The sequence below is a fragment of the Triturus cristatus genome, chromosome 3_2 (assembly GCF_964204655.1).
Source record: "Triturus cristatus chromosome 3_2, aTriCri1.1, whole genome shotgun sequence".
Lineage (NCBI taxonomy): Eukaryota > Metazoa > Chordata > Amphibia > Caudata > Salamandridae > Triturus > Triturus cristatus.
Window position 1 is genome coordinate 583,519,549 of NC_140584.1, and position 13,999 is coordinate 583,533,547.

At 42.4% G+C, this 13,999-nt stretch overlaps 1 protein-coding gene across 2 annotated transcripts in view; it reads left to right on the forward strand.

The window, feature by feature from the left end:
* The first annotated feature begins 4,060 nt into the window (after window positions 1–4,060).
* The window catches only part of AK2 (adenylate kinase 2), a 111,607-nt gene continuing 101,668 nt past the window's right edge, over window positions 4,061–13,999 (forward strand). The window contains exon 1 of one of the 2 annotated variants that reach the window (XM_085648367.1): window positions 4,061–4,326. In XM_085648367.1, coding sequence (XP_085504493.1) covers window positions 4,225–4,326 — 102 coding nt within the window. In that variant the 5' untranslated portion in view covers window positions 4,061–4,224. The remainder of the gene's footprint in view (window positions 4,327–13,999) is intronic. The other variant, XM_085648366.1, reaches the window with a different exon arrangement.

Consider the following 13,999-nt stretch of genomic DNA (forward strand, 5'->3'; position numbering starts at 1 on the left):
CATGGAGAGTTTGCTGTCTAGGAGGATGCAGAAGTTGCGCGCATGGTCTTTCGGCATGGGTCTGAGTTCCGACGACCACCAGGAGTTGTTCCAGAGGAAGGTGTGTTTGCCGAAGATGAGAACTTCTATGTTGAGCTTTAGGCAGTTGTACTTCATTCTTGCTCAAACGTTCTTCAGGCAATTGTAGAAGTTAGACTTCATTGAGGTGGGGAGTGCAGAGAGCAATTGGACAGGCTGTGTGTCGTCGGCATAGGAGATGATGTGGGTGTTGTGCAATCTGACGATGTCTGCGAGTGTTGTCATGTATTGATTAGTCCCAAACATAATAGCAACAGATAACTATCTTATCTTCAGAAGACTACAGAGCTGGTTCTTTCCTACATGACCACCACACTCAAACACAAAGGTACAGCAAAATCATGCAAATTGAGTTTTCCTATTGACTTGTATTGAAGGAGACAAAATTTTAGGTGTGAGACAGCTGTAGTGAGCCACAAGGGCTCACAGTCACAGTTAGTGATGTTGCCATACATCCGCTTGGTCGGGCGCGGCCGAACACATAAGTAAAGGGGGCTGCACCGCTCGTGGACAGTCCCGTAGCAGTTATAGTGTAATACCAATTTAGGTCACACACACTGGCAATCTGTAATCCAGTGTGTCCCATTCCCTACCTCACCCGTTTACAACAGCTAAAATAAAACCATTTTTGGCTTTCAAAAAGAGGAGTCTCCTGCTGGAATCGGGTCCATTGGTATGTATGCAAGGGCCAATGTGGCCCTCAATCGCAAGGCAGGCCAAACTTTTTGACCCAGTGGAAAATGTTTGCGAGTACCCATGATCTAGACCAGTGATCCTCAAAGTATGCATGCGGCCCTCCTGATCTTTTTATTTGGCACCGTGAGCAGCAGCAGCACTGGGCTGCTATTCACTGGACTCAGCACTAACATTAAAACGATGTTAAATATACAAGCAAGCCTTTATTTAAAGGTCAATTAAAAAGTTATAGAAAGGAAGTGACCAGGATGTCCTGCACCAAAAGTGTAAAAATTGTAAGGTTTCTTCAAAAGTTCAAAAAGTGTATTTCATTAACATGCAGAACCATTTCACCTTAGTATATCAGATTATATCAGTGCGTTGAGAAGCCTTTTTTTAAGTGATAGTTTCAAATATGAATATAGATCATGCATTCTTCCTCCATACTGACAACAGTGCCAATAGTGTGAACTAAGAGGTATGGCAGGAAACCAGGGTTCGAGCCTCGAGGTTGCGTCCACATCCTGTGATTCTGGGCAAATCACTTAATCTCCCCGTGCCAGAATGTGTAATGTAAATACGGTGATATGTAAAGCGCTCCAATACCTTTGGGTCGAGTTCGCGCTATATAAATATGCAGAAAAAAAAAAACAGGAGAAGGTTTTGTGCAGCGCACATTCTGAAGTCATGTATTACGTGATAATAAAAGAAAGTGTAATGAAACAATTGCCTAGGATCACACAATTTGGTAAAGTCTGGAATCTGGGATTAATTCAAGGTTTTCTGGTTTCACATTGTGCTTCGCTTCCCCTATATGCACAACGGCCACCACTGCCTCATGTAACGTAACTTTTGTTTTAGTGTTTTGAGTGTCTGCCATTTATTGCAATTTTTTTACCTCTACGTGTACTTTGTATGCTCTTGTAACCTGCACACGTCACTTTTTCCTTTTGTAACGTATCGTTTGCTACCTCTTGTATTTTATTTGCTCTTGATACTTGCACAATTGTCACTATTGCCTCATGTAACGTAACGTTTGTTTTTGTAATATGCTCACTTGTAATTTTTCTCCTTATGTATCATTACTTTGCCTATTGTGAAGCGCTCTGACACCTTCGGGTAAAGTCCGCGCAATATAAAAACGCATTAAATAAATAAATAAATAAATATAAAATACCCACCTTAACGCAAGCCTCCCACCCCCACCCCTTCCCCCACACCCCTACCTCACTCGTTTACAACAGCTAAAATAAAACCATTTTTGGCTTTCAAAAAGAGGAGTCTCCTGCTGGAATCGGGTCCATTGGTATGTATGCAAGGGCCAATGTGGCCCTCAATCGCAAGGCAGGCCAAACTTTTTGACCCAGTGGAAAATGTTTGCGAGTACCCATGATCTAGACAAGTGATACTCAAAGTATGCATGCGGCCCTCCTGATATTTTCATTTGGCACAGTGAGCAGCAGCAGCACTGGGCTGCTATTCACTGGACTCAGCACTAACATTAAAACGATGTTAAATATACAAGCAAGCCTTTATTTAAAGGTCAATTAAAAAGTTATAGAAAGGAAGTGACCAGGATGTCCTGCACCAAAAGTGTAAAAATTGTGAGGTTTCTTCAAAAGTTCAAAAAGTGTATTTCATTAACATGCAGAACCATTTCACCTTAGTATATCAGATTATATCAGTGAATTGAGAAGCCTTTTTTTAAGTGATAGTTTCAAATATGAATATAGATTATGCATTCTTCCTCCATACTGACAACAGTGCCAATAGTGTGAACTAAGAGGTATGGCAGGAAACCAGGGTTTGAGCCTCGAGGTTGCGTCCACATCCTGTGATTCTGGACAAATCACTTAATCTCCCCGTGCCAGAATGTGTAATGTAAATACGGTGATATGTAAAGCGCTCCAATACCTTCGGGTCGAGTTCGCGCTATATAAATATGCAAAAAAAAAAAAAACAGGAGAAGGTTTTGTGCAGCGCACATTCTGAAGTCATGTATTACGTGATAATAAAAGAAAGTGAAATGAAACAATTGCCTAGGATCACACAATTTGGTAAAGTCTGGAATCTGGGATTAATTCAAGGTTTTCTGGCTTCACATTGTGCTTCGCTTCCCCTATATGCACAACGGCCACCACTGCCTCATGTAACGTAACTTTTGTTCTAGTGTTTTGAGTGTCTGCCATTTATTGCAATTTTTTTACCTCTACGTGTACTTTGTTTGCTCTTGCAACCTGCACACGTCACTTTTTCCTTTTGTAACGTATCCTTTGCTACCTCTTGTATTTTATTTGCTCTTGATACTTGCACAATTGTCACTATTGCCTCATGTAACGTAACGTTTGTTTTTGTAACATGCTCACTTGTAATTTTTCTCCTTATGTATCATTACTTTGCCTATTGTGAAGCGCTCTGACACCTTCGGGTAAAGTCCGCGCTATATAAAAACGCATTAAAAAAAAATTTAAAAAAATATAAAATACCCACCTTAACGCAAGCCTCCCACCCCCACCCCTGATCACCACCTTGCTGGAATTGATGCGGCCCTCGGTCAGATCATAGACAAATCTTTGCGGCCCTTGGGAAAATGTTTGCGAGTACCCATGATCTAGAGTAGACTCTTCCCCCTCCTTTACCCTATTCAATCAAACTAAGACTCACATGTCCACCGCTCAAATTAACAACATATGTTTCCGTATACTAATTCACCACTAATCCTTTGGGTAACAAAGTAGCCCATTATTCGATGAAAAGCGCTTCAACGCCTCGTCAGGGGTAGTAAGCGCTATATAAATACAATTACAATCACAATAGGGCACAGCAATGACATATCCCGTTTGCTAAAATAGCACATCCGGCTCGTATTGTAAACCGGTCAGTTTTCTGATGTTTTACAGCTGTTTCACGACCAGTACTAGAACACACACACACATTACTTATTAAAACAGGCGTATAAACCAACGTCTAAAAAACACGATCTTTACTTTTGTAATGTATTTATATAGGACTTAGGACCCCACCACCCCCCTCCCGAGGAGGCGTTGTCGTGTTCATAGAAGTAGAACTAGGCCTACGGAGGTCGGAGAAACGCGGTCTTTTTTAAAACTGAAATGTAAAGTGGAACAGATTTAACATAAAATAATTGTGCATGCTAAAAAAAAGGATTTCAATGTTTTGTCTAGCCCATTGTGAGGTGCAGATCTTCTCCGACCCTTTCTACACGCTGTTCAAACGTCCACAGTCATGATGGCGCCCGTCGATGATGCGTTCCGAAATCTGTCAGCATTCTAGTTTTCCAGTCGCAAGACTTCTGTGACTGGGCGCTTTTTTCCTCGCGTGCCATGTACATGCTGTACGTCTCTTTGGACGTTATGTACCATGGCCGTACGTGCTTTACGTCTCTCCCTGCACTGACCTCTTTTTCCGCCACCTGGTTTTTTTCGTCTGCTTGTTCCTGATATCCACGCTATGGCTCCCAACGCGTCCCCCTCGGAGCGACTTCAGGATTCTGTGCGGGAAGGCATTAGAGCCATACTATTGGGTCCGCCCGGGGCCGGCAAAGGGACTCAGGTAAATGCATAATATCGTGGTGGAAAAGTTGTGGTTCCGCTTAACTGCTAACCTCGTGTGGAGCGGAAATAATTCCTTCTACTGTAACCGTGTCGTTCAGAAAGACTTCAGTGGAAAGCAGAGTCAAGGGTGCCTATGATGACATTGGCATCCTGAGTGTCCTTTATTCTGGCAGCGTATTTGCGTTCAATGTGACTTTTTTTTATAGAGGGTAAGGTTGTGTGATTTCGAAACTTGCCCCTTCCCCTACTTCACAGACTGAATGGTTCCTACACCACAAGACCACTAGATCATGTCATTAACCCCTTCTCCGTCTTCCTCGATTACTTGCTTTCACTCTGCAAGGACTGTGACAAGAAAGACCTGAAGTCGTAGTAATGATGTTGACTGTTAAGTAACAGAGGGATGTACGCCGTAATTCCAACATTATGTGATTAAAAAGATAGAAGTTTCAGAAATAGAAATTAGCAGTGCTGGAAATGGAGCAACATTTCCCTTAGAATCCTATGAATGAGGATCAAGGGATGGCAGCAAAAAAATAAGGGGCTGTGGGGTGGAGAAGGGGCCTTATTAGGAGCAGACATACTTTTTATTTTTTTAATGCCGATCGGGAGAAATTGAAAATACAGTTTGTCATTGAAAATCTGTTATAGGTTACTTATTTGTTCTTTCGCAGAAGCGTGTAACACGCCCCCGTAGGTGTAGCACCCCCAGCCCTTCAAGGGAGCCCCACTCTGTGGGGGGGTTTCACATTGTACACGGGGACCCCCATCATTTTGCGCTACGCACTTTCTGACAAGTACCCTGCATTTTAAAATATCTTTCAAGTTGAGGCGCCTGCTTCAAAGATCTTTGTATAACTAGCAGTTTCCAGGTTATAGTAACAGTAAGGTGCCTGGAGTTGCTGGAGAAATCTGTGCCCTGTCTAGTCTTACATTTAACAATTTATCATTGCATAGTTCGTGTGCTTGCTGCACAGCCTGTGCTGTGCACAGGGCCATTGAAAGTATGTCATTTTTGCAGCTGTGGCGTTTTCTCATAATTATATATTTGAAATATTTGCCACGTAAATCATCTGCTGTGTAATCTGCAGATTTTAACAATAAATATTTTGTTTCTAGCTCAAACAGATTCAAATGTACTAAAAATGCAGTGACGTGTTTTGCCACATGGTTGAAGGCCCTTCAGAAAGGTTGACTGGTCACCTTGATGTTGCTTATTTTTGTATTTGTTTGTCAAACTGGTACCAAGAGGTGAAACCTTGCCCACATAGTATTAACATGAAAAAATGAGGTAATGCTAACTCAAAATGTTACGCTTTATGCCACATAATTTCCAGTTTCCTGTCACGTAATTTAGTTATCCCTGCAGCCAGGCGCGCAACGCCCTAAGGGCTGAAAGGTACATCAAAATAATGAGCTGGCAACCCTAATCATAAGACTGGAAGTTTGTTGCAGGATCAGTACATTATTTCCTTGATCCCTGATTAATGCCATAATAGCAATAGTTTAACTTATATCTGAAACCCTACTCCGCTGTCAATAACATGCTGAGTTCCTTCAAGTGTCTGGGAATGCACCCTGCATTCACACAACTCACTCCTCATTCTCCATGTTCACCCTGCACTCACAGCGGTTACAATGCACTCACACTAATCACCATTCACCCGTTCACCCTGCACTCACAGTGCACTCTACTCACCCTGCACTCATGTGACACTTCATTCACCTGTCCCCCTCACTGCGCAATCTGCAATCTAACTCAAACAAGCCCATCCCTAACCATGCATTTGTTTGTCCCACTTGGCACTTACATCCGCACCCAAATTCATATGGTCACCTCACTCACCCTGCAGTCTCTCCTCTTACCCTACTCTCAAACTGTCGCATCGCTATCCGTGCACTCACATGGGCACTTCTGCCTCCTACACAGCGCAGAGGGTTAATGTGCCCGCTACAAAGAGCGTGTCCCATGCATATCACAAACTATGAGTAGCGCTATTAAAAGAAAATTGAGCTTTTGTCAGAAAGGTGCTATAGAGAGATGAGGTGCATTGTTGGTAAGTGGTAGTGAGGGAATTCATGGAGGAGGAGGAAATGGGGGAGGGAGCGCCAAAAAAGACTCCCGCACCGTGTGGAACCAGTGTTAAGGCCAGCCCTGGCTGGGAGTGTTAGTGATCACCTCAATAATATGTACCAAATTTGGGATCCTGATGGATCCACCTGTCTTTAGAGTGGTTAATTAGTATAATGATATCACAGAAAAAGTCATGGCCTTTTAAACTCGCAATGATATCACAGAAATTGAAATCACATAAACCAGACCAAATCGTAGTTACCAGCTTATAATAATTAAAGCTGGTGAGACAGCTCACTGGTTTAGTATTTTTACTGAGCAGAAGTTTGACCTTGTGAGCCAGTTATTTTATTTGAACCATCCCAAGACAATAGCTGTGACAAATTCAATATAAGAAGAAATGTAATTTGTAGTGTTCTGTGACTAGCATCTCCTAGTAACCCTACTCTTTAGCCCTCCACCTGCCCCTCAGTCCCCATGAACCTCCTGCCCCCAAAAACTGTCTCTGCGCTGACAGTTATTGTTTTGTTTGTGCACCCTGCACACATCTGATTGGAGCTCTGTAAATCTACCAGTCTCTAGTTCTCAAGAATGACCAAGGTTTTGACTCGGTGTGCTGTAGAGTGCACCATTTCCAATAGACTTTGTGAAATAAAAAAAAATGTATGGGGCACTCCCAACCACCGTTGAAAGTGGTCATTAAACAATATTAACTATTCACAAATGCCATTTGTCTAAAGGGCTCATTTTCCTGTACTCTTTCTACATAACTACTGCTAACATTTCAGAGTAGGCTACTCTTTGGCTTGCTGTGGGAATCTATGGGCTTCTTTATTTGTACTTGTACTAAAGCATGGTACAGAAGTGAGTTTGGGCCCTCATGGACTAGAAATGTATTCAACGCCTAAAACGGTCTATAGCTCTGGGAAGAATTCCGCATTAAGACACGTTCAACAGTAAGTAGAAAGTGCTAGGCCCCGCCTTGACATGTTACGATAGCAACCTCAGTCCTAGGACGGTAAGAACCCACATGTCGATTTAAGTTATGGTGATCATTTAAAATGAAGCAAGTTACATTCAATATGCAGTAAAACGCTACCCACACAGTAATGGAAAAGAGACAATATCTGTGTCTTTGTCAAACTCTCTCCACGCAGTCTTGTTTGTGTTCACACCTCTCTGTTTTTTTTGTGTTTTTTTTCTTGTAGCGCATCTGCTGTTGCAAGTCCCATGCTGAAAAAGATTTTTCCTTTCCTATTCATTGTATTGTTAGAATTAAATGGACATGCAATCTCCATAGAAATCTCCTCTGTTCTACTCGTTCAGCCTTAGTAGGGCCCTCCACCCTTTAGTTCCCCAGGCTGAGCTAACCCCCCCCCCCCCGCCCATAAGTCAACCTAGAATGCCGCACTCCAATTTTTGTTTAGCATGTCTGCTTCTATCTGCTCCTCCATTGGTCTGCTACTCTTTCAGAGCCTCCTTAGCCAGCCACACTGCCAAGTCTTCAAAACCTGCTTCCCGAGTCAAAGCCCTCAACCTATTCCCATACTTCTGTATGCTTTTCTGTGATAAATGTTTTGTTTGGCTAAATTTTACTCATTTGGTGAATCATGGTCCAAGGAGTATTTGTGAAGGGCGGGACAGATGTTATAAATAGCAGGTACAGCCTGCCTGAAACTATTTTTTTAAAATAAACTTCGATGCAGCATTGGGGTGCGGCATTGGGGTATCTTAAAGCATCAGCCTTCCCTAGGCTCGATCTATCTGGGCATGGCACCTGTGTTTTATTAAGTTGAATGCAGACTAGAGACTGCTGGTGCTTGGGGAGCCTGCACCAATGACTGTTGTGCTGATTGCTCCAGGATTCTGCTAAGTCCTGAGACATAAGCTGCCCCACCTCCAACAGGGTTATTTGCACCAGAGACCAACATAGAAGATCTAGTCAGTCAAACGTCTGTTATTGTCAGGTCAGCTGTGCCTCTTCGGCAAAGCCCAGAGACATACGCTGAGTCACCCCAGACAGGCATGTGGGCACCAGAGGCTCACTGAGAAGATTTGCTTGATAAAATGTCAGTTATTGCCTGCTCAGCTGAGCCTTAGATTATACCACCTTCTGTTTACAGCTGCATATGTGCTGACTTCAGACCAGTGCCTTCTTTAAAAAGTTGGAACGAATGGCGTGAAAAATCAGTAGTTGGTAGGAATTGTTGAACAGTGGGAGTCTACTACCTAAATCTGTAGAGTTGGCAAGTATGCTACACAACCCAGTTGATGTTTTATATTGTATAGCTTCCTAAGACCTTCACTTAAAATATGATTAGATCACCCCATCCCAACTTTTTAACATCAGAAGTTTACATGCTGGAAGCTGTATTTAATAATTTTTCGGCCCTGCATAAGAGTTCCTTTAGCCGTCGCTCTGCTCATTTTGGAAGCACATACTCGTGCTTGTGGCGGCATCCACCTTGCGGGAGCGCGCAGGGGTGCGCCACAAGCACGAGTATGTGCTTCCAAAAAGAGCTGACTGCACACGCACGCTGACATTCTAACGTGCCGCAAGTGCACGCATGCACTACTTGCATCTTCAAATGGCACTTGCTTTAACAAATCTCATCAAAGATCGCTCCCACCACTGGTGCGAGCACATCTACAGGGAGAATATTTGAATGTGCTTTACTTAAACAAAACCTGTTCATTCAACGATGGCTCTGTGGATGTGCAAGCATCAGCCAGAGCTCTCTTTGAGTGCACTTTTGAATAGTTAACAAAATGCAACTTAAGGACAGCCACTGCAGATACTCTTGCATACATGGAAACTATCTAGGACAGCAACAAGCACCTGTAAAGAAACTAGTTTTTGCATGCTTGTTTTATACTCCGACTTTTGAAGATGACTGCCGGGAGTTCAGGTATTGTTGCAAGATTTGCTGCTGCTTCCGAGTAAACAACCAGAGTGGTCTAGTCTGTGGCTGAGATGCATTTTTAGAGTCCTCCAATTCAATCTCTTTATTAGTTTAAAATGAGCAGTAAACAGTTAGTGTAGACTCGTACTAGGGTTCGCCTGCAACCTGAGTCAGAATAGAATAGAATATCATATCTCCTCAGAATTACAAACGTGCATAGATGGTGCCTTGAGCATGCCAATGCACAACATTGATGCCATTATTACACACACTATTAGAGGGCATGATTCACTGTACATTTCCACTGCTGCTCTGATCCTTGACACACATTTTTTTTTTTTTAATAATTAGAAAGGAAACACCAGAGCAACACTACAGAAACAGTGGGAAATGATCTTGCACAGGCAACGTTTGTTTGATTATATGAATTAACCCTATTTTAAAATACGGTGTATAGCACTGTACCAAAAGAAACACCAGTGCAACACTAAACAAGCATTGGCATAGCCAATAGGTCTCGCTTTTGGGACCTTATAAGTATTTAGTTATGCAGCACAATATCCTTGGTGCAACAACATCAACTTGTGCATGGCTAAACACTTATAAGGTCCCAAAGGCGAGACTTATTGGCTTTGCCAATGCTTTTTGTATGTGGGTTTTCTGTTGAGCAAAGCTAGCCAACTGGCAATGGAGCTCTGTAGAGGTCAAAAACCAGAATAAAGTAAGCGAGTGATAGAGGTCGCTGGGTTTTGGCTATTAATGCTATGTGATGCAGTGTTCTTCAAATTGGTGTCTTTTCAAATGGGAGTGGTCTTCATGGATACAGGCATTTTCCAGATCCTTGGTGCATAGATGGAAAATGCCTGCTGCTTGGTTACAGAAGCACAAAAAGGAAAAGTCCGATGGTATCCTGGCTGACTGTGTGCTGAGAACCACCACCGATTATGAACCTGTCTGCAAGATCAGCAGGGGTGCTGATTGTGATAGCTCTGTAAATGATGTAGCTGCTTAGATGATGTGGGTCGGCAAATGGAGTTCCATCAGGTTGGGGTTGATTTGATCATATTTCTTCAGGCCCTGCATGAGACGCGGTGTGGCATGTAGGATGCTCATAAGGCGTGCTAGTTTATACTTTGGGGGCCATGGAGTAGGGTGTTACCACCATCCACATGCAAGACTCACGTTGAAGTACTGAAGATATTTTCTCGAAGCTAAGGTTTCAATTTCTTTAGGAGTGAGAGCTGGTACCAGGCAGGTTATTTATTTTTTGTGCATCGTGCTCCTTAAAAATCAGGTTGGTGACCAGGGTGAATCCAGGTGACTTGGTATTCAGTTAAATTAGGGGTTCAAAAAGGGATTTAATTTAAGGCAGGTTTGTACTATTATTTGTTTGCTGTTCATGGCAAATAGCAGAAATTCTCTTTTGTTTGGGTTGAGCTTCAGGTAGGCACAGAACATTCAGGTCTGGATGATGTGCAGGAACTATTAGAGGTGTTGGATATCTGAAGCAGAAGACTTTCATGTAGAGTTGTGTATCATCGATATATTGGTGACTCTTGATGCTGTTATCTGTGAGAGAAGCACTGAGAGGATCCATCTAGAGGTTGAAGAGGACAGGACAGTATGGACGCCTAAGAGATCTTTGGGGACCTGGAGGTGCTCATGTGAACAAACTGGTGTCAGTTGGATAAGTAGGAGGCGAACCAGCGAAGGACATTGATGGCTGGATGGTTGACTGTGTCCCAGGCAGCTGAGAGATACAGCAGTATTGGGAGGCAGGAGACATTTTTACGTTTATGGAATTAAATGCACAAACAGGAAAAAATGTAATTCTGTTACAAAGAGAGGAGTGGTTCAAGGTGTTGCACAATTATATGAAAGAAACTCCTTCATAAGAGCATGGATAGGATGTAAATTGTTGAAATGAAAGAGGTGTTAAGTGACATATCTGAGTGGCTAGCGCATGTCCTTGTGAGTTAATCCTACATTTCAGATCAGTCCTGCAAATTGGGAGGGTAGTAGAGCATTGTTTGGAAAAAGCAGCATAGATGATGGAGTCAGGACAATGAGCGAGAGGTGAAGGGTGCAAGTAAAAGTACCAGCTTATGAGGACCTGCCCTAAAGCATTAGCTCATGCTTTCCTAGCCATCAGTCCCTGTAACTTTATCCTCTGTTGAGGTATCCTTTGTCTCGATGCCTTGGTTGGATATGATCGTGCATGGAGCTTGGTTAGTGTGAATAGTGCTCCCTTCCAAAGGTTCTGAATGCACATATATGAAGGATTCCTTAAAACCATATAGGATGAGCTGGAAACAGCAATATTTCTAGGTGGGAATTTTGTTACTTGAGTAATTAAACCATTTACTTGACCTGCATTTGCAACAAACATTTTTGTTTGGTAGGGGAAGACTTCTTTCACATATTTTAGATAACACATTTTCCATACATTGCTCATATTCTTAAAGTACCTTATTCTTCACATACCATTAAAGGAATATCACAAGTCCTTAGTATATTTTTATCCCAGTCATCAACGTCAGCCAAGGAGCTCTAAATTAATTCAACTCGGCCCTTAAATGGTAAGCGCCCACCCCAACTGGTCATCCCAGAACTCTTTGAGATAAGGAGCACTCGTAGCCCAAACAATGAGTGCACACCGCACCAGTACAGCAGCATACTCAATCAGATAATACGACAATCACACAAGAACTAAGATGTGTGCTCTAACATAGACAAGCAGAAGACACTCGCTAGGAATGTTTGACAGATTCATTAAGGAAGTGCAAGAACAGGATAGGACCCTACCAGGAGTAAAGGTAGCTCACCCCATGTCTCAGCAGTCAAACGCTTAACAGATCGTAGATACACTCTTCTGCATCTTATAGTGCATGATTTTCAGATCTTCACACCTGCTGGAAAGAATTCTTACTTGGTGGGGAAGCTCAGATTGCATTTAATAAGCAGCATATCTCCCAGTGTCAAAACAGGCTATTTTGTTCCCTTCCAGCTTGGTGCACTATTATTTGAAAGTGGATTAATTGGGGGGTGGGGTAGGGGGTTGATTTGAAGAATCCCTACCAGTGTACACCCTGAACGTATATTCATATCTAGTAGCCTTTTCACACCACATATGCAGCTTAATGCCATAACATTCTCTCTGGCTGGGAATGTATTGTCTGAAAAACACATGGCCATTGAACAGAGCCAGAGACTCGTTCATCTTTATATCTCTCCCTGGACATAGATCTCTCAGAAACGATCACCTAAATGGTCAAGGATAGGCTGACTCTTGAAGAGACGATCACAGTCAGGGTTATCTTGTGGCAATGTTGTAGCATTCTACACAAAATGCAGCATCTGTAGAAACACGATCTCGACTCATTGTTGCTGGAAATATAGCAGTTGCCATCCAGGGACTAGCAGACAAGTATAAAGACAGTGATGTCTTTCTCATCAATCTCATTAACAAAGTTAAACCCCAGAACTGTTTAAACTCATAGAGATTTGTGGGAGTTCACTGGGTAGTGCTAGAGTGGGACTTAAGTGTGACACTGTTATCCCTCAAAAAATGTCCTGCATACAGATTAGTATGTTCAACAATATTGTCCAAAAACACAATCAATAAATAGTTGTAAGATATTGATATGCTAAAAGTTCTCGGTATTGACTCTTCACCCAGTAACACTACTAAATGCAGGTACAACAGGATGCCCCATATTAGGGGCAACCCAGAGTTCAGCACTTCAAAGGGGAAGCCTTCCAACTTCTGGCTGCAATCCAGCTTGCTACACTTCTGGCATATCAGTGTACTCCTCTAAAAGAAGCACTTCATCAGCACTAATAGTGGATTCACCATGAGACAATTCCTGTTGGACAGAAAATTCACTGCCAGAATCTTCAACTTGGTCCTCTGCCTCAGATGCAAAGTCATTCTCATAGCCATGTTCTGAGGCGGATTCAAAAAGCTAACAAACAACCTACTGGGCTGTCTGCCTGCGGGTATCCATAGTGCTTACTAATAAAACAAACAGACAAGACCATAGTCTGCAACACTATGTCAAATTAGAACTCAACAAACTATGGCTGTATCAAACAGTAAATATAACTATTGACGTATCTGGAAAAAAAAACTATCACTGCAAACCACACAATGAACTTTACACTCACGAAAAGATACTCTAATTTCTCACACACAGCCGTACTGAGGATCAACTGCACTTACTCTGCACAGACACCTCATGCACAAACGCTTTCCAACTAGAAAGGAAAGACAAAAAATATTATTCACAAGACAACATAATACAGATCTTGCACAAATCCAAAAGTGAATGTGAAACACAATAAAACAAGCTAAATCTACTACAATTATTACAACAGTTAAAAAAACAAAACATTAGGCTTGGCAACGATGCTCGTTTGAAGTAAACATTACTAAAGTTTCCTTACCAAACACATGCAACTACAGAAAATGCAGCTCTACCAGTGCCTAAACAGCAAGCAGGAATCTCCACCAAGGAAATCAAAAGCTTCGCAATACACGAACGAGTAAATGCAAGACCTATTGGCATTGCCAATGCAAGAGTTAGAGCTATTGGCATTGTAAATGACCATGTCTTTTACCCGTGTATTTTGGTGTGGAGTTGGTGTATGTGGAGTGGATGTGTGTGGTGTGGGGGTGATGGGAGATGGGCGAG